We start from the raw sequence: 20,797 nt of genomic DNA, 5'->3' as shown, positions 1-20,797 counted from the left end.
CAGTTAAATTTAGAAATGGGGCCACAATTAGTAATAAAGAAAGAGTTAAAGAGGGACGGACAGAACATTTTGAGAATTTGCTAAACCAGGATACAGTTAACTTAGCTGTGTTGGCTTCAAGCGGCTTGTTGTGCTGCGGTGAGTCTTTGGCAGTAGTAGTGGTAGTAGTAGATCAAGCTTAAAACAAACAATATTCACTACAAACAAGAGTTTTACTACTGTCCCATGCCCTAACTGTAAAAGTATAAAGGATTCTAAGTCATTGTCGCTTTACTCTTGGAATGAACTAATAAAATTAAGCTGAATATTTTATATATCTTTGTTTGCTCTGATTGCATATTTAAGATTTATTCTGTAAAAGTAAAAGATTGTTATCAGTTTTAAGCTTAGTTTGCACATTCAATTTAAGTTTTTCTTGTTTTAAGATTTATTTACCAAAGAGTTCCTGTTAACGAATTATAAGTAAGGACCGATGTGGCTCAATTGTGGCCGAAACTCTAAAAAATAGAATTATAAAATCAATAGATATACCAAAAGGTACCAAAAATAAGCTTAGTACCCATCAAAAGCTACGAGCTTGATACAATTTGCCCGATTTTGAAATAGGGGGAAAACCCCTAAAAATCCAAAGAGTCTTAATAAAAATCTCGTTATCATATTCACCGTACCGGAGAACTCTATTGTAGAAGTTTCGAGCTCCTATACACAAAAATGTGGTATTTTGCAGGTTTTGCCAGAAGACAGATCACTGATGGGTGTTGATTTGTTGTTTTTTTTTTTCTAGGAGTTGTTTTATTAAAATAATGGCCTTATAAGATCAGGATATGGTGCATTCGAACGGAAATTAAAAGTTCTGGTGGCCCTTGTTAGTGAACAAAAATATTTGAGAGCAACTGGCCCCCATCTGATGCCCAGTTTCTCTCCAAAGTTTTCCTGATCAAAATTTTGAGATAACCATTTTGTTGAACATAGTTTAGAGATGAAATAACTATGTCTTTAGGTGTAAAATGACCCCTCACAGTACTTGGGGAGAGGCCTGTAAACTATGAAATTTGCCCATTGTTTATTTACGTATAGTTATCAGGAATTTTAAAGACAATTTTCGTCTGGGGGGGGGGTGCTTGGGGTGGATGTCTATACGGATAATCTTCTTCGAGGATGGACATTTCTGGGGGTTGAATTTTCCTGGGAAAAGTTTAAACTGGGGGCGGGGGTTGACAGAATTCCTATAAGAAATTCTTTTTAATTTTCTTACAATCTCTTTTCCAAATTTTACATGTGGAGATGTTCCGGGGGAATTATCCGGGGGTTATTTTCCGCGGGTTTTGATTTCTGGGAAATAGTTACCACGGAAGGGTGCACTCTGGAGTGATCGAGAAACCGATTAAAGGTTAAAGTCTTTTTCAAATGAAATAATGCAAGGGAGAATTTATCAGGCTGGATCGTCCGCAAGCAATTTTAGGGGGGGGGGGGATTTTCAGAGAGAATGGAATTGCATGGAGAATTTGATCGGGGAGGGTGCCCTTTACGTTAGATGAGATTTCAACGGAGGATTTTTCTGGGGGGGGAATTCTGGCTATATCTCATGAAGGGTGAGCCAGATTTAAGGGCATTATTCTAAAACCGATCAAAAATAAAATAAAAAAGACAAGTTTTTCTTACTGAAAGTAAGGAGCAACATTAAAACTCAAAACGAACAGAAATTATTCTTATATGAAGGATTGCCCCCTCCTCAATTCAATGTTCTTTACGGTAAGGTTTGACTGTCTGTCCCAATTTTTTAAGAGTGACAACTGAAACACGGGGGCCATTTCATTAGAATAGGAAGCTTTTTTAAAAGTGCTAACAGCTTTACTGTAAAGAGCAAGGTTGAAGAGGGGGGCAACCCTTCATATACAGAATAAATCTGCCAAAATTAATACACAAATTTCGTTTTTATTTTTCATGTACGGTAAGCCAAATTTGAACCTTCGTTAGTTGAAAAAAATTCAGAAACTAAATTAAAAAAAATTAACTCGAAGTAAGGAGCAGCATTAAATACTAAAACAAACAAAAACTATTCCGTATATGAAAGGGAATATCCCCTCCTCAGTGTCTGGCTCTTTACGCTAAAGTTGACTCCTGTCTACTTTTTAAAGCAATGAAAACCAGGGTCTAGTAGCCATACCCCCGAATTTCTCGGCCAAGATTGTAAATTATGCAGTTTTCTCATTGTTTAAATGAAGGATTTATCATTACAAAAAAGCGAAATTCTTGCTTTTGGGTATATCCAAAAAGACAAAGTGTATTAAGGTAAAAGTTTGGAATAGGTTGAGGGGTATGTTAAACTAAATCAAAAGGCACTATGTGATCCAGCGTGTCAAATAGGGGGATTTGTAATACTGAAAGAACGACTAAGAGCATTAAGTAAAACACTCAGGACATTTTGAGGAGATTTTGAAGAGAAGCTGGGGCACTGCTTGCCCCTCTCTCATGCCCTTTTTAGTTGTCCTCCCTCAAAAAGTATTCGGTAAGAATTTTGAAATAGCCATCTTGTTTAAATTGTCTATAGATCAAATACCTAGGCAATGCCTAAGGAGATGACATAACCCTCCACAGCTTTTGAGATGGATGCCGAACACAATAAAACACACTCCATGTGGGCTGGTTTTCAATAGGGTAGATCAGGAACAACTAAGGAACGACTAAAAGTATTAAGTTGAAACTTTCAGGGGATGTTGAGGAAGATTTTGAAGAGCTATCTGAGGGCAACCAACCCCCTCGTCATTTTTGGATGCTCCCTTCCTTCATCACTAATAAAAGTTTTCAAAAAAAAAATTCGTTCAAAACGGTCAAAACGTCTATTAACTATGCCTCTGGGGATGAAATAACCCTAGAAGTCTCCAGGGCAAAGGATAGTAAGCTATGGAATTTGCCCTTTTTCACATATGGGATTTACCATTGGAAAAAAAGGATGTTTAATTTTGGTGCGTTCGAAAAGGCTAAGGAAATTAAGATGAATCTTTGAGGAATGTTGAGGGGCATGATAAACTAAATCAAAATATACTAGCATGCAGTTAAATAAAAAAGGCACATCTGTAAAATTTCAAAAACAGCTGAGTGTATTAATTTTAAGCTTTCAGGGCATGTTGAAGGGGATATTGAAAAGTAGTTTATGGGTAACCAGTCCCTGGCAATTTTAGCCATCTTGTTCAAAATGGTCGAAAAATCCCTCAACCCATAGGGTAAGTGTTCTCCGCTGTATAAGAATCCCAAATTTTATATATAAGGTTGGCAACTGTCTTCTCTTAAATACATATGTCGTTGTTTTTTGGAGGTGGGGAGGGGATTTGCCACCTTAGAATTGTGAAGCTGTCAATCATTGCTAACATTCGTTGCATCCTAAGCAGCTACAATAAATGTTTTTGTTATAGTGCCCGTTCGGTAGAGTTGAGGATAGTGAGAATGCAAATGTTATGCTTAACAGAGTAAAAGATACTGCTTGAGATAAGATAAGTTTATTTATTTAACTTTTTATGCAAAAATAATCAGAAACACCCAAATATTTCATCAATTATAAAAATTTCAGTTGAACGGATTCGATGGACATGAAGCAATAATACGCGTTAGCTTGGCAACAAATGATGATAATCCGTTTCCTCACCCTCATTCCTTAGCTGCAGAAAAAGGGCATGGACAATGTGTTGATTTCATTGACGTAGCTGTCAACGCTGCATCTGGCTATATAGCATCGTGAGTGCTTTTTTCTCTCTTTGGGATATTGCTTTTACTAGGCAAACGTTATTGTATTGATTATTAACGCTGAAGGTATTGACTTTTTCGTTTTAATTTGCCTTTTTTTTTTATGGGTATTTGATTTATTGAAGCGATTTGATTGATGCCTGCTAAGTCACTATTGAAAAATATTTTGAATCTAATCATTTTCGACAGACATTAACTACAAGTCTTGTAATCCAATGCCGACTAATATGTTTTTCACTTTATTTTTAGGGGGATAATTTGCCAGCCAAAACAAAATTACCAATTCTGTTTATTGTTTTAATACCTGATCATATGGAACTGAAATAAGGTCAAATTGAAATAAAATAAAAAAGTGCTAAATGAGCCATATTACATGCTTTGATGCCATTTGTTTTCTAAGAATAAAAAAATGGGTTGGAAATTTCCAAAAAACAAAAACATTAACGGGCTTAGTTCTATTGTTACAGGGATCTGGTAAAGATGACCAGGGTAGAAAGGATGTATACATGTGTAAAAAAAAACCTGAATTCCTTATTTCCTATTTATGGCATTTATGCGTGCCAAAACTCTTTCTTGTATAACCTGCTCTACATGTACTAATATCAAAGGGGATTTTTTTGAATGCAATTAATGTCAAGAGTAATTTATTGAATGGATCATAACAGTTTCTAACTGCATATTTAAGCTAAAAGATTGAACAAATACCTTCAAGACATGTAGTGTGTAAGGGTTTCACAATGTTAAAGATTTGAACTAACTTCTCTGAGAAAGAAAGATCAAATATAAAGAAAGTTACTAAAATACAATATGAAAACCTTTATTCTATATATTCACGTATGACCTTGCCCCTTGGCTCTAGAGCCATGTTGATGCTCTTGAAACATGGTCGTTTTTTATATAAGAAAAATCCCCTGTTAGATTTACACTGAAGCTTCATTAAACTAAAATACACGTTTTGTGACACATAGGGAAATTTTCCAAACAGGCAACACTTTTTTCTACGCTATCAACCAGAGGTTGGCAACCTTTCTGGTTACGGGAAGCTAAAATACGAATATCAGTGGGCCTTTGGGTCATTTTTCATTTTGAAATTGTCTTTTAGTAAATATACATTCGTCAACTGCAATGTTAATTTCGTCACTAGATAATAAATCGATTTTGACCTGTACGTCAATTTTTTTTACCCTTTATCTTCAATGTGATACTTAACTGTTGTAACAAGTATTTGTGTTTCTTTCGTTCTGTCAATTCTTTGTCTTTGATTTTTTGAAGTCATTAAGTGAGTCTTTGGCACAATTTTCTTTAAACTCGCCGACTAAAATCGTTTTCCGTCGGTACTAGCCTTTGGACTACTACTGCTACTGCACTCACCTCTTTATATGTTAAAGAGAAGTATTGCTCAATAAAGTACATATTAATATATCACCATTTTCAACACATCACTACTTTTCAGTCCACTTATCTTTCAATAATTTCTTTTATTTTTTGTTTGTCCATAGCAGTATTTATTTTAAATAAACTACTTCGCGTAAATATTTGTTTAATAGATGTTTAGGTGCGAATTTGCGTCGCTTTCCTTGGGCTACTAACCATGGTTTGCAACTTAGAGAACGATATACACCACGTGTATATTATTTGTAAATTATTTTTTTGGAAACGTTGTTGTGTTCCGCTTATTATTGTCCTCACAACTTTGTAATTGAACTGAAATGTTGTTCTTAGCAACTTTTTTCAACTTTTCTTATTCCCAAAATTTCTTTCTTGTTTGTGTTTCATGCTTTGTTCTTGCATATGATTTTTTAGAATTTAAGTTGGTCACTTGAAATTAGTATATGTACAGTCTTTATAAGCGAGAAATAATTGTTCAATTCAAAAACCTTCAAACAAGAAAACTAGAAGTATGAAGCTTAGTAGACAATCGGTGTTAGAAATCAGAAGCGCTTCAGAAATCAAATATATTTGAAAAGACTGTCGGATGAAAAGACATATCAAAAGGAAAAACTTATCTAGAGGTAGACCCAAAATACAAAAATTTACAAGTTTTATCAATGAGAATTCGTTGGAAAACTTCTCGAAAAAGAAGTTTTTGTGAACAATCAACAAATCTACAACCTGGACCATCATGTAAAACTAGACCAATAAAGGCAGCTGAAGCAAAGGACATCGGCATATTTTCTGAAGTAATAAGAATCCAAAATACAGAAGAAAGAAAAATGGGTTAGAAGATAAGGGACAGCGAGAATCAAAACGGGTCAAAATTGAAATGATAGTCACGATGATTAGGTTTGGGATTTCGACATGGATAAGGTCATTAATACTTACATGCCTTCGTTATAAAATAAAATATTTGGCGATATGCATTTCATAATGACAAAAGACAATCCGGGGCAAAAGTCGGTGTTAGTTTATAAGTCCCATCCGTGTCTACGAGTCGATTTTTTTTCCGCTTCTTCTCTCTCTCTCTCTCTCTCTCTCTCTCTCTTTCTCTCTTTTTTATGTACTCCGTGTGAGCTATTGAGGTGTAATTCCTTCTTCTTTTCTCTCTCTCTATTGTTAAAGGAGACAAAACGAGTTGCCTCCCTGTCTCCTTTGTATAAGATTTATGTATGTATATAGTTTCTTGTTTAATAAAGTCAAGTCAAGTCAACGTTTCATAAAAGTTCCAAGTGATGAAACAGCTATAAATAAGGACGTTGGAGTGTATAAGGTCGTCAGCCAAGAACCCGATACTGCATCAGCTTCCGTTAAAATGGAGTGAAACGTGAAAATCAAAACGTGTAAAAATTGAAAATTATAGTTATGATGATTGGGTTTGGGTAATTAACATGGATAAGGTCTTCATTGCTTACCATGCCCTTGTTAAAACAACAAAGGTTCAGCGATACGTATTTCGTAATGACAAAAGACAAGTCGGGGCAAAAGTCGGCGTTCTACATTTTATAGAAGCTCCAAGCAATGAAGCAGCTATAATTAAAAACAATATATGCAAAATGAATGTAAAATAAGGCCATTTGAAATGACAATATATGCAAAATCCCCTGGAAATCCACTATCAAAAATTAGGGACACGCCAAACTCAGTAACAAGGAAAATCAAAATTAACCAAAGATTTCGCTAAGTATTTCAAGATAATTCTTTTGGTATTTATTTAAAAGTTCGTTATAATGAAAACTAAATTTTTTAAATTGCCAAGTTAATCTATTTGCAGAAAAACCTCTTAAAATCAATTTTTGGCTTAACATTTTACATCTATTTTTGAAATCAATATAATTACTACAAATCCTTGCATAGCTATCCTTGCATATCAGTAACTGTGAGGAAAATGCCGAATATGTGATATAATATCTATCTAGTTCAACATTGTAATAACGGTAAATGTTCCATATCAGATATAACTGTCACAATTTTAGAAAATTTAGAGTTAGAGAATTTAAATAAAGAAGAGAAGAATAATAGACTACGTAAACAGGAGGATTTCTGGATCCATACTCTTGGTACAGCTTATCCTTTTGGACTAAATGATCGTGTAACAAAATATGGTGACATGTCTCAGGTTGTTATTAAATGTATTGATGGTTTTATGGACCGTCCTTCTTTTACTTGTCCTACTAAACGTAAAAAACGATCGAGAGGACATAGGAAAAATAATAGAAAAAATGAATTAGATTTACATATGCTTTCTATAGATCTACGTCAGCTACTTGAATCTAGGGGTATGATTTCTGTAATAAAATGTTTAAATAATTTATCCAAGAGGAATTTAATCAAAGTTTTCTGTATTGTTAAGAATAATACAGCTCTTGAATATAATTTTAAAGTAATATGTGATACAATTTGCATTCTAACTAAAACGAAATTTATTTCAAAAAAGAAAAAGTTTGATAAGATTAGTAATAAGGATAACAGATTATATTTACCTATTAACTTTAGTTGTAAGCAGGTTGAAGATATTAATTTACCAGAAATTTTAAATCAGCGACATGTGAAACAGGCCCTTCCTAGTAATTTGAATTATAATGATAGTCCAGTTTTAACTTATAAATTTTCAAAAACTATTGGGCAAATTATTTTTAATTATAATTTAATACTTAAAAGATTAGATAGTGATATAAATTGGAAACCAGTTTGTAATTGTAAGCAACTTAGCCCATTTGTAAATCCTACTTACAAACATGTTATAACAGGGGACTTGTCAATGATAAAGCAAGATGATCTTCAAATTATAATGAATAAAGGGGCTAATTTCCGTCTTTCTCATCATCTGAAACCATCGAGTGTTCTTGATGGCCTGGAAGATGATTTTGATTTATTTATTGATAAGTGGTGTAAGAAAGAGAATAAAAGTAAAGAGAGTTTTCAAAGTTGGAAGAATTTAATTATTAGTAGAATAAGAAATAAAATATATTCTAATTTAAAAAATAGTAACACTAAACCATTATTTTATAATGCGAAGATTAAACAAGCAATTGCTAATCTACAGATTGAATTTGTAATTGTGCCAGTGGATAAAGCTAATAATAATTTTGCCATAATTTGTCAGAAGCTGTATTGTGATATCTTAAAAAGGGAGTTATGCACAACTAATGTTTACGATAAGGTAAATTTAGAGGACGAGAATTTAATTGAAAAGACTGAAGAAATACTTTTTAAAAATTTTAATATTAAAATAAATGACAATGATAAAAAGTTCCCTTTCCTATATTGGACTGTAAAATTTCATAAAAATCCCCCTAAACCACGGTTTATTGCTGGAGCAGCTAAATGTCCAACCCGCATTGCTGCTACTGACCTCTCTTTAATTTTAAAGGAAATTGTAAATAAACTTAAAACCTATTGTTCTGGTATTAAAAAGTTTTCGAATTTTAATCCATATTGGAGTGTTAATAATTCACTGCAAGTGATAGAGTCTTTAACAATGGTTTCAGCTAAAAGAATTGAGTCTTTTGATTTTGCAACAATGTATACTAATTTATCACTTAATGTAGTGTTAGATAATTTAAAAACAGTTATCAAGAAATCTTTCCTCTTATCTAGTAAAAGGTTCTTAAAAATAGACACTTATAATAAAAAAGCTATATGGACAAACTGCTTTAATACCACAGCTAACTTGAGATGTTACAGCTTGGATATGATTTCTGAGTTATTAGAATTTATTTTATACAATACTTATATAAGATTTGGTGATGATTTGTACAAGCAAATCGTGGGAATTCCCATGGGGGGTATGTCAGCCCATTTATAGCTGACTTGTTTTTAAGTCAACTAGAATATAAATATATGATGGATAAGAATAATCCAAATAATTTAAAACATGTTTTGTCAAATAATAAAAGATATTTAGATGATATTTTGGTCTTAAGTTGTAAGGATTTCATTGATATTTCTAAAAATATATATCCATCAGAGCTTACTCTTGAACCTAGTCATGGCGCTGGTCATGAAGATCATTTCTTAGATTTAAATGTTAATATTTGTGATAATAATAAATTAAGTTTTAAAATGTATAATAAAAGGGATGATTTTGATTTTGAAGTGATTAGTTTCCCATTCCCTGAAAGTAATATACACTCAAATATCATATATTCTGCGTTTTTCTCACAGTGAGTTCGTTATGCAAGGATTTGTTGTAATTATATTGATTTTTATAGATGTAAAATCTTAAGCCAAAAATTGATATCAAGAGGTTTTTCTGCAAATAAATTAACTTGGCAATTTAAAAAATTTAGTTTTTATTATAACGAACTTTTAAATAAATATCAAAAGAACTATCTGGAAATACTTAAAGAATTTTTGAACTAATTTCGGAGGTTCGACAAATGATGATGCAGCGCCATTTATTTTGAATTGTGTTTCTAATAGAGCGGATTTTTTTTTTAAACAATAGCCACATGGTAAAGATGAATTCTATAATTGTTTAGTTAATTAATTATTTTTTTTTGCAATGTGTTAATATTTATGACTTGGTAAATTTTATCATATTTAGTTTACCTATTGTTGCTAAAAAGAGGGATATATTAACAGGATAAGCTTGTTTTGGTGTTACTTGGTTGTTTTACATTTGCAGTTTTTTTTTCATAAGCATGTATTTTGGGGGTGATACCTGACACGGGGATGCCATGGATATTCTGTGGTAGCCACAACACTTGGCTGGGTAGAGAATTTAAAGTGGAGAAACCCTATAGGCCAGTGTATTCTCCTGATAAGCCCTTGTGTTGGGTTGTTGCCTCTGAATTATTTGTCTTTATTATTTTTTCTATTGTTTGATAAATGACGACTTTTACTTATTGACGACATGACTGGCTGTCCATGGATTATTCCTTATGGTTGATTGTGTTTGGCTATGCTGTTTGACCTATGTGATTGTATGGATGAGTAGGGTTAAGGCCTCATTCAAGTGCTGGTATATATTAATCACTAATTTAGGAAAACAGTCTTCCTTTTCTCCTTCTGTCTCTTTTTTTTATGTGTTTGTGCTGTTGCATTGGTGATTTCTCTTTTCATGATATATATATATATATATATATATATATATATATATATATATATATATATATATATATATATATATATATATATATATATATATATATATATATATATATATATATATATATATATATATATATATATATATATATATATATAACATATATATATAACACCTCGCCCAATTGGGCTGATTTTGTATAAAATTAAGTAAAAAAAGACAAGTTTTTTTTTAACAGAAAGTAAGGAGCGACATTAAAACTTAAAACGAACAAAAATTACTTCGTATGTGAAAGGGGCCGCTTCCTCTTGAACGCCCCGCTCTTTACGCTAAAATTTGACTCTTTCTCTTAACTCTACTTTTTAAAACAGCAAAAAACTTTAGCGTAAAGAGCGGGGCGTTGATGAGGAAACAGCCCCTTTCACATACGAAGTAATTTATGTTCGTTTTAAGTTTTAATGTCGCTCCTTACTATTCGTTAAAAAACTTGTTTTTTTATTTAATTTCTGAACGTTTTTGAATCAGTGCATGTTTTGATTTTGGCTCTCCGCAGATAAATAATTAAAACAAAATTCGCATATTTATTTTTTTGGCTAGATGGATGTCTCATAGTTTTGATCTAATGATTTTGAGAAAAAGAAGCGGGGGAGGAGGCCTAGTTGCCCTCCGATTTTTTGGTTACTTTGAAAGGCAACTAGAACTTTTAATTTTTTACGAATGTTTTTATTTGTAAAAGATATACGTAACTTATAAATTAGCTTACGTAACGAACTTCTGTATTCTCATGTTTTCATTACGTATATGAGGGAGTTCACCCCCTTGTCAGTACCTCACTCTTTACGCTAAAGCTCAAATTTTGTCCCAATTTCTTAAGAATAACCTCTGAATCCCAAAAGCCGTAGAATAAATAGTTGAAATTACTAAAAATACTTTAGCGTAAAGAGCTAGGTACTAGGAGGAGGTGAGCCCATCATTTGCGTAATAATTTCTGTTCGTTTTAAATTTTAATTCTGCTCCTTACTTTCAGTTGAAAATACTTTTTCATTTTTATTATTTCATTGTTTTTTTTTTTAATAATGCTAGAAAATCCTGCGCTCCCTTCATGGAAATTCTCTTCCCCCATTATAAATTCCTCAAAGGAAAGTTCCCCCAACATATCCCCTCTTCTCCACCCCCCCCAACCAAAAAATCCCCCTGAAAACGTCCGTACACTTCCAAATAACCATTACTATATGTAAGCACTGGTCAAAGTTTGTAACTTGTAGCCCCTCCCACGGGGACTGTGGAGGATTAAGTCGGCCCCATAAACATAGTTATAAGGTAAGGTTTTTCGACTAAGAAGAATAAAATGGCTATCTAAGAATTTTGATCCGGTGACTTCGGGAAAACAATTAGCGTGGGAGGGGGCCTAGGTGCTCTCAAAGTTTTTTGGTCACTTAAAAAGGGCGGTAGAACTTTCAAATTCTGTTAGAATGAACCTTCTTGCGATATTCTAGGACAACTGAGTCGATACGATCGCCCCTGGAAAAAAAAACAAAAACAAATAAATTAACACGCATCCGTGATCTACCTTCTGGAAAAAAATTCAAAATTCCACATTTTAGTAGATAGGAGCTTGCAACTTCTACAATAGGGTTCTCTGATACTCTGAATCTGATAGTGTGATTTTCGTTAAGGTTCTACGACTTTTAAGGGTTGTTTCTCCCTATTTTCGATAATAAGGCAAATATTCTCAGGCTCGTAACTTTCGATGGGTAAGACTAAACTTGATGAAACTTACATATTTAAAATCAGCATTATAATGCGATTCTTTCGATGTGGCTATTGGTATCGAAATTCCATTTTTTAGAGTTTTGGTTACTATTGAGCTGGGTCGCTCCTTACTGCAGTTCGTTACCACGAACTTTTTGATTCAATAGCCATAAATAATTTCCACTAGCCCAAGTGACACAAACTTGCGCAACCTCGATGTTCCAAGGAGTATTACTATTTTATCTTATTAAATTTGTCATTTTAGATGTCCCTTCACTTTTACTAACCCGGTAGGCGAAATTAGTTCATGCAACAAAACCACGTGTGAGTATGACCCTCAAGTAGCGCGATATCTCTCTAGAAGACTTGCCCTTTTTACGATTTTGTTTTTTGCGTTTAATGTTTGGGTTGTTTTGCCTCAAAACAAAGCTTTTTTTTCAAGCCTTTATCTCAGTTGCCCCAAAAATTATCGAGATCGAAATATTTTTTTTTGCTCTAAAGATCAATGAGCATTTAAGCAGAAGACTGGTTTCAAATTGTACGCTGGATTTGGTGAAATTTTGAAGCTGACAGGCACACTTATTACAATCAGTGCCTTCGCCGTAGGAGAACCAAGCAATTACAGCAACCTGTATTTCTGCTTTTGTCTCTAATTTTATTTTCATGGTGAAGACCAGAACAAAACTGGAGATCCAAAGGGTAAGCACCTGAAATAATTGAAATTTCAGGTCTGTGTGCAACTGATAGAAAAAGATTTGTTGGTATTTATTCTAGCTTTAAATCTTATAGAACCGAGAGGAAAGTAGCCGAAAAGCTTAAAATACATAGCTTATAGTACAATAAAATTAATAGTCATGATAAGTTTTCACTTTAAAGCGGATTCCACTTTAAGGCTTGCAAAAATTATAAAAAAGGACTAGGGTTCTACTCTAAAGAAACTGGATTATTTTTCGGAACATTACAAATTGATCCGTTTTTATTACACTTTCGGTTTCCTCTAGGTATCCTTGCCCTATTTTAATATATTCCATCACAGTGGAATATACTATAAATCGCATATCAAGTTTCCCTACAAAGTTCAAATTACTTTTCTGTCCCTTTCTAAGGCCTGACGAACATGAACTTAAAAATATTTATTAATAAAAGATAATTTGAAAAAATCGTAACCCTTGAAGACACAGTTTTTCATTGATGAACGATTAAAAAAAAGTATTAGAGGGCAGCAAAGCCTCCTCCCTCACCCCCTTTTTTCTTATCAAAATCGTCCGATCAAAACTATGAGAAAGCCATTTATCCAAAAAAATTGCAAATTTCTTTTAATTATTCTTGTGCGGTGAGCCAAAATCAAAACATGCACTAATTTAAAAATGTTCAGAAATTAAATAAAAACAGGTTTTTTTAACTGCAAGTAAAGAGCGATATTAAAACTTGAAACGAACAGAAATTATTCAGTATATGAAAGAGGTTGTCCCCTTCTTAACGCCTCGCTCTTTACGCTAAAGTCTTTACTGTTTTAAAAAGCAGAGTTATGAAAAAGAGTCAAACTTTTGAGGAGGCAACAACCCCTTTCATATACGGAATAATTTCTGATCGTTTTAAGTTTTAATTTTGCTCCTTACTTGCAGTTTAAATAACTTTTTTTTATTTAATTGTGTAAAAGGGCCCATTTGCTACGCAGAAAGTTTTTCCAGAAATTTTTCGGTGGGGAATTTTTGGCGGAGGACGATTTTCCACGGGGAGAATCTTCTTCGGGGAAAAAGTTTCCGGGGAGAATTTTCCAGGGGAGATTTTGAGCGGGTGAAGGGAGAGATTACCTGACACAAATTGTAAAGTGGTCTGAATTTGGATACGAACAAATTTTTTCGACTGAAAGAAGGGATCAACATTAAAATTGGAAAGGAAACAGGAATTAATCCGTATGTGAGGGGGCCAACCCCTTCCTCGTCCCTCGTGGTTTACGGTAAAGTTTGTCTTTTTGTCGCATTCCTCAAGAACGAGTACTGAGGCACAAGGGTAATTTAATTTGAACGAGAAGTATTTTGCAAAGAACTTCAAGGCTTTAGCGTAAAATGCAAGGGATGAGGAAGATCCCAAAGGCATCGAGAATTTATCTCAAAGTTTTTTGTTTTAGCTTTCCATGGATAGAAATCATTTATTAGCTAATCCAGTGCCCTTCCAGGACAAACCTGTGGTAGCACGGTGAGATTGATCTGTGCTTAGATCTCTGCTAGATCTGGAATTTTATGTATATTACGAATTACTACCTCCAAATAACCAAATAAGAAAAAGAAGAAGTGGTTTCTGGTCTATCTATTTTTGAGTGTATTCCAGGTTGTAAGCCGTAAGAATTTAGCATTAAATACACAAGCTGCACAAAGTTGATTTCCACTATGAACGGTTATGAAGTAACTAAGGGTGTACTGGGCTTAATAGGGCATAAATTCATTGGTTCCTATTGAACCCGTCTTACTCTCACTCTAGTTGTTTCTTTTTAAATATGTTTCAGCCTGAGTGTGATGGTAATAAATATGTAGATTTACTTCACTTACAAGATGTTTGTTACCTATCCTAAGTACAAGTTACTGAAAAAATAAATTCAAAGTTACTTTTCTGTAGTTCCATTTACTTCTATAACGTCAGCTGGAGTGAAAAAGCTAGTTTTCAGTAACTTTTAGTAACTTTTCTTTGAACCTAGAGTCTACCATTTAAGTTTTTTAAATTTAATTACACGGTTGTATCTGTTTGCGTTTTACTAAATTAATCTTAAATTTAGAATAATCCAAAAATTATCATGTGGTAGAACAGTGGTTTAGATCTCAGTGGATAGATCTCAGGTGACTTAAGTCTAGGAAAGAGGCTTGCTACCGTCCTTGTAAGAAAGAGCCAGGAATTAAAATGTCGATTCAGCGCCCTATGTGTCATTAACGGACCTGGAGGATGTTTATTCTTTTTATAACTTAAAAGAATTGCTAATTTTAGCCTGAAACTTTACTATTTTTTCATTCCAGATTTCAAGGGATTGCAATTATACATTGTGGAAAAAAGCAAGTTCGTGATGTTGTTTTGAATCGCTTAGTTAAGATGAAGCTCCAGGCTAAGCGGCTTGGTGAATTCCACAATGGCAATCAATTAGCTGAAGAAGAGATGGCGGAGGTATTTGGAAACTTGCACACACAAACTTACACACATACACACACACACACAAACACATATATATATATATATATATATATATATATATATATATATATATATATATATATATATATATATATATATATATATATATATATATATGTTATTTGTAAAAGCCAAAATTAAGGTTCTTATGAATTTTTCAGATTTCTGACCTATCTAGATCGCTTTTTTACGCGAGAATATCCCAAGACACCCACACTCCACCCCCAAAGAAAAATATGGAGCCGTTTTAGAGAAAAAATACATAAATATATAAATACATATACAATTATTGCTCGTTTATAAGGATAGTATATACAAATATATATATATACTAGCTGTTGGGGTGGCGCTTCGCGCCACCCCAACACCTAGTTGGTGGGGCGCTTCGCGCCCCCCCAAGCCCCCCCGCGTGCGTAAGTCGTTACGCGCCATATTAGTTACGCGCCATTGTAGCTGTGTCCCTGTGTCCCACCTGTGAATAGAGATGGATATAAATATATATTTTTAACTACGTAAAACATGCGAATATACAACATTCTTCGCTGTCCCATTGTCTGTGCATATAAATAGCATTTATATTCCCTGTGTCCCGGTCGTCATTTGTGTCCTGGTGTCCCAGTTTGTATTTTCTCTTTGAGTGTCCCGGTCGTCATTTATATTCCCTGTGTCCCAGTGTCCCGGTCGTCATTTGTGTCCCGGTGTCCCGGTCTGTAATTTCTATTCAAACAATCCCTGTGTCTCAGTCGTCAATTATATATCCCGCCTGTGCCCCCGGCGTCCCCGTTGTAGTTGTGTCCCTGCGTCCCGGTCGTCATTTATATTCCCGGTCGTGATTTGTGTCCGGGTGTCCCAGTCTGTAATTTTTCTTTGAGGTTCCTGGTCGTCATTTATATTTCCTCTGTGTCGGTCGTCATTTGTGTCCCGGTCTGTAATTTATCTTTGAGTGTTTTTTCTTTTTTTTTTTTTTTTTTTTTACATTTTTTCAGTTTTTTTTCTTCTTTATTTTTCAGCGTCACTATGAAGTACATATCGCCGAACCTTTGTTTTTTATCTTAAATCTGGTAGGCATTGATGACCTTATCCAAGTCAAAATCCCAAACCCAATCATCATCGCTATCATTTTCAGTTTTGATATATTTTTTTGACTCTCGCTTTCCAAGTGGATTTTCATCTAACTGCGCGGTTTTGCGTTCTTTAGCCGCAAGCCTATTTTCTTGCTGTTCTTGTGATTCCTCGGCACGCTTTCTTTTCTTACTTTCTCTATCAGCAGCAAGTTTTTTGGCATAGACTCTTTGAGCAGCTTCCTCGGCTGTTGCCATTGTAGGTTCTTCAGTCATTTTACAATTAAACATTTTTCCGTGAACGCATGTCTTAAATACCATTAATGACGTCACCGTCAAAGCAAAAAGGACGACAACTAATTTCATGACGTCAGTCAACACAGAAACATGACGTCACCTGATCCACAGACAGACAGACAACTTATTTTTATATATATAGAAGATATATATATATATATATATATATATATATATATATATATATATATATATATATATATATATATATATATATATATATATATATATATATAAATAAATATATATAAAGTGAATATTGAAGTGAATCTGATTAAGAGACACTGTGTGCATCTAGGTCAGGGGCCTCCAAACTTTTCAATGTAAGGGCCATATTATATGTTCCCCATACTTATGCGGGCCAAAGGGAGAAATGATGAGAAAAAAAAAACAAATCAGTGCCAGTAATTTAATTTCCTCAAATATTAGAGTAAAAACCTAAAAAAAATTAAAACATATCTAGTTGGAAAAAATCAGGGTAAACTAAATAGACTCCTGCCTATAGGGTTATGCAACAAAATTAGTGTGACGAATGATACTGTCGTTCTGACTTTAAAATTTCATTAAAATCAGGTCCCAGATTAGATGAGCCAATTGTAAGAATAGACTTCAAATGAGCATCAGACAAATTAGCTCGATAGTTAGATTTCACATACTTCATTTTGGAAAACGTTTGTTCACACGAGTATAATGTACCAAAAATGGACAAAAAACTACAAGTAAAATTTATCAAATTTGGAAACTGATCTGGCTGCAGACATTTGTAAAACTCAATCAGATTTCCTTCTCTATACTTATCTTTCAGCCTGTCATCTGCCTGGAGATCCATAATTTCCATTTGAAAATGGGCTGGAAGATTTTCAGCATTGTGGTCAAATGGATTGTGAAAGAGCCTGATTTCATTTTCTTTGGCATCAAGGTCAGCAAATCGCTCCTGAAACTGCTTTTTCAAATCTGAAATTATTTCATTTGCAAATGAAAAATGAATCAACTTTAATTTCTGCATGAAATTTTTCACAACATAGAAAATGAGCAAAATTCTTAACTTTCACCTGGCTTTCTAGTAGCGTAAGCTTTGCTCTGAATGCCTTGACATGAATAAAGTAGTCACTGATCAAATTTGTTTTACCTTGCAATTTCAGATTCAAGTGATTCATATGACCTGTCATATCTGCAAAAAATGCCAATATCCAAATCTATTCATAATCTGAAAATAATGGCTGAGGCTTATTTTTCTCTGTGAGAAATAAATCAATTTGTGATCTGAGCTCAAAGAAATGCTGCAAAATCTTTCCACAACTAAGCCATCGAACTGCTGTATAATGAGGCAAGTCAACAAACTCCGAATGAATTTCTTTCAAGAAATCACGGAACTGGCGATGGTAGAGTGCATGAGATCTAATGAAATTAACCACAGAAACAACAGGTTTCATGACACAAGACATATCAACATATTTTTGGCACAATGCTTGTTGATGGATAAGGCAATGCAGAAAAATGGATTTTGAGAATCCTACAGCCTCGCAAGCAGTTGTAATTCACCCAACCAAACCCCGTTTTGTCCCAGACATATTCTTTCCTCCATCAATTGTCACACACTGCACTTGTTTCCATTCCAGGTTATATTCTGTTATAGTTTTACTTACTTCATTGAAAATGTCTTTTCCAGTTGCTGTGCTATGCATGCTGTGAACTGATGCTAATTCTTGGGTCACATTAAATTCACTATCAACACCACGAATGAATGCTAAGAGCTGAGAGGTATCACACACATCAGTTGATTCATCCAAAGCAAGAGAATACCAGCAAAAGCTTTTTGTTTTTTCCTTTTATTTGCCGACTTATGTCGGCTCCTAAATCTTCAATTCTACGAGCAACAGTATTTGACCCAAGACTTGTCATTTTGAAGGGGTTTACTTTTTATGGACATACCTCTCCTGCTGCTTCCACTATTTACTCTTTTATGATACTAACATCAGTGAAAGGTTTTCCTTTTTTAGCCAACACATAGGCAACTTTGTAACTGGCTCTAGTTGAAGTTTCATTTTCAGATTTTTTCTTACTGAAAACAGCTTGTTGAGAATGTAGACTGTGCTGAAATGATTAAACTTATTAGTGCGTTCTGCTCCTGTGATGTGAGAATAACTTGAGCCATGTTTAGATTCATAGTGCCGACGAATATTGTATTCCTTCAGAACAGCAACACTGCCTCTACACATGAGGCATAAAGCTTTATCATTTGGTTTCACAAAAAAGTACTTTATTTTCGTTCCGTCATTGAACTGACGACACTCACTGTCTACTTTTCTTTTCTTTTTATTTTCCGTATCTGAAAACATAACGGTAAAATAAATAAAATAATTTCTACAGGAAACACAGCTTGTATGTGCTGTTAAAAAGCACACAAAATCCTCCATAGCCAATGGTTCGTTGTGAGGGCCGCCGCTCTGCTTACATGTGAATGCCCAAATGCGCCGCTGAGCTCCATTCCGCTCGGCTCTGCTCGTAGTGCGAAAGCACCCTAACCACACACCATGCAGCCGATGACAAGACTGGTCGCAACACGTCATCAGCGATCAAACCCTATCAACACCTCAGTTCACTAAACCCCACGCTCTATCTCACATAACCACGCAGAATACAGTGAAGCCCCACTCGCCCTTCATGCCTACAATATACAGTTATACACAGCTGATTGGTTGTAATGCACAACACATACCTACCAGTACTACTATCTGTGATTCACAAAATCGAGAGAGGGAAACTGACTCGGGCTGAGCCGCCTGAGCGCCATCAGTCAACAGCTCAGGCTTTGAATAATTCTACGATGCCATTCGAATGATAATTTTTTTTTTCAAGGCCACCACACGGGGATTTGTTTGGCGGGCCGGATGAAATTATGTGGCGGGCCAGATATGGCCCGCGGGCCATAGTTTGGAGACCCCTGATCTAGGTAATTAAGAGGGCAAATTAGCAGTATCTCAGAAACGGCTAATGACATTTAGTTGAAACTTTCAGGGAATATTGAAGAGGATGTTGAAACAAATCAAAAATCCCTAATTAGTCTTAATAAATTTGAATCGGGTTCTTGAATCCTTAAGTCAAAGGAGTTGAAAACAAGTCAAAGATGGTCCTTACATTAGTAAATAAAAAACTTCGGCAGTCAAAATCGAAGAGAAATTGATTTTTATCAAGTTCCGACAAAGCAGTTCTTCGAAGGAAATTTAGAATCTTCATATTAAACTTCAGACCTGCAGAAATAATTTAAACTCAAAATGACTAGAAAATTACTATCAAAGAATTAATAAAAAACTAAGTTGAACAAGCTAAGATTAGAATATTGGAAGGTACAGTGGTTAAATATGGCTCTGAAGCATGGGCGCTCCGAAAGGTGGATCAAAATTTACTCGATGTTTTTCAGAGATAGCGCCTACGGACTATTGGGGGCACCTGGCTGACAGACATTATTTCAAACAGTAGGTTGTACGAAAAATGTGGTTCAATCCTGCTTTCTAGGGCTATAATGAAAGAAACGTTGAAATTGCTAGGGCATGTTCTGCCGAAGATTGTCCTTTTCGGCCAACCGTCTAGGGCTAAATAGAAAGCAGGTCGTCCTCATCTGCGGTGGGATTTTATCATAAAGAAAGATTTTAGGGAAAAGAGAAACTTCTTGGGAGGGTGCTAAGACGGATGGTTTAATTGGAATGGAGGAGGAGTGTGCTTAGCTGTGTTGGCCTCAGGAGGCTTATTCCTGCGGTGAGTTGTTAGTAGTAGTAGTATCTAATTGAACATTCGAGTCCAACTTGAAACAAACAGAAACTTCTGCAACCCGGAGTTCGACTACTGTCCCCTCCTCTAACCGTAAAATTTCTACAGCCTGTTGCGTTATTTACAATTTACTGAACAAAAATATTTATAAAATTTGTTTTAAAATTTATGACATTGAAAAATAAAAAAAGATTACAGTGAAATGAATCTTAAATTGCTGATATTTTCAGGATTTAATACAATTATATATTAAATACTTAGTTTATTCTTATTAGTTTTTTCAGTCATAGTTCCTTTTACCTCGATGTTTCGGAAAATTGACGGAAATGGCGAAATAGGCTTTACAACTATTACGATTAGGGGAGGGGAAAGGGGGTATAAGCCAAAAACATGTTTGCAGTAATTGTTGTTTGTTTCAGGTTTGACTTGAACATTCAATTAAATTTTTATTCCTTTTAAGGCTTTTTATATCAATATCTATCCTCTTTATATTTGATATGATCCTTTATTT

At 34.3% G+C, this 20,797-nt stretch overlaps 1 protein-coding gene across 1 annotated transcript in view; it reads left to right on the top strand.

Moving 5' to 3' along the window:
- Window positions 1-20,797, top strand: part of LOC136039357 (transcription factor p65-like) — a 79,370-nt gene that overhangs the window by 8,413 nt on the left and 50,160 nt on the right. Inside the window, exons 2-3 of the mRNA XM_065723017.1 lie at window positions 3,569-3,732; window positions 14,989-15,133. Coding sequence (XP_065579089.1) covers window positions 3,569-3,732; window positions 14,989-15,133 — 309 coding nt within the window. The remainder of the gene's footprint in view (window positions 1-3,568; window positions 3,733-14,988; window positions 15,134-20,797) is intronic.

Source organism: Artemia franciscana, chromosome 19 (genome assembly GCF_032884065.1).
Source record: "Artemia franciscana chromosome 19, ASM3288406v1, whole genome shotgun sequence".
NCBI classification, from domain to species: Eukaryota; Metazoa; Arthropoda; class Branchiopoda; order Anostraca; family Artemiidae; genus Artemia; species Artemia franciscana.
This window is presented reverse-complemented; position numbering and strand designations above follow the sequence as displayed.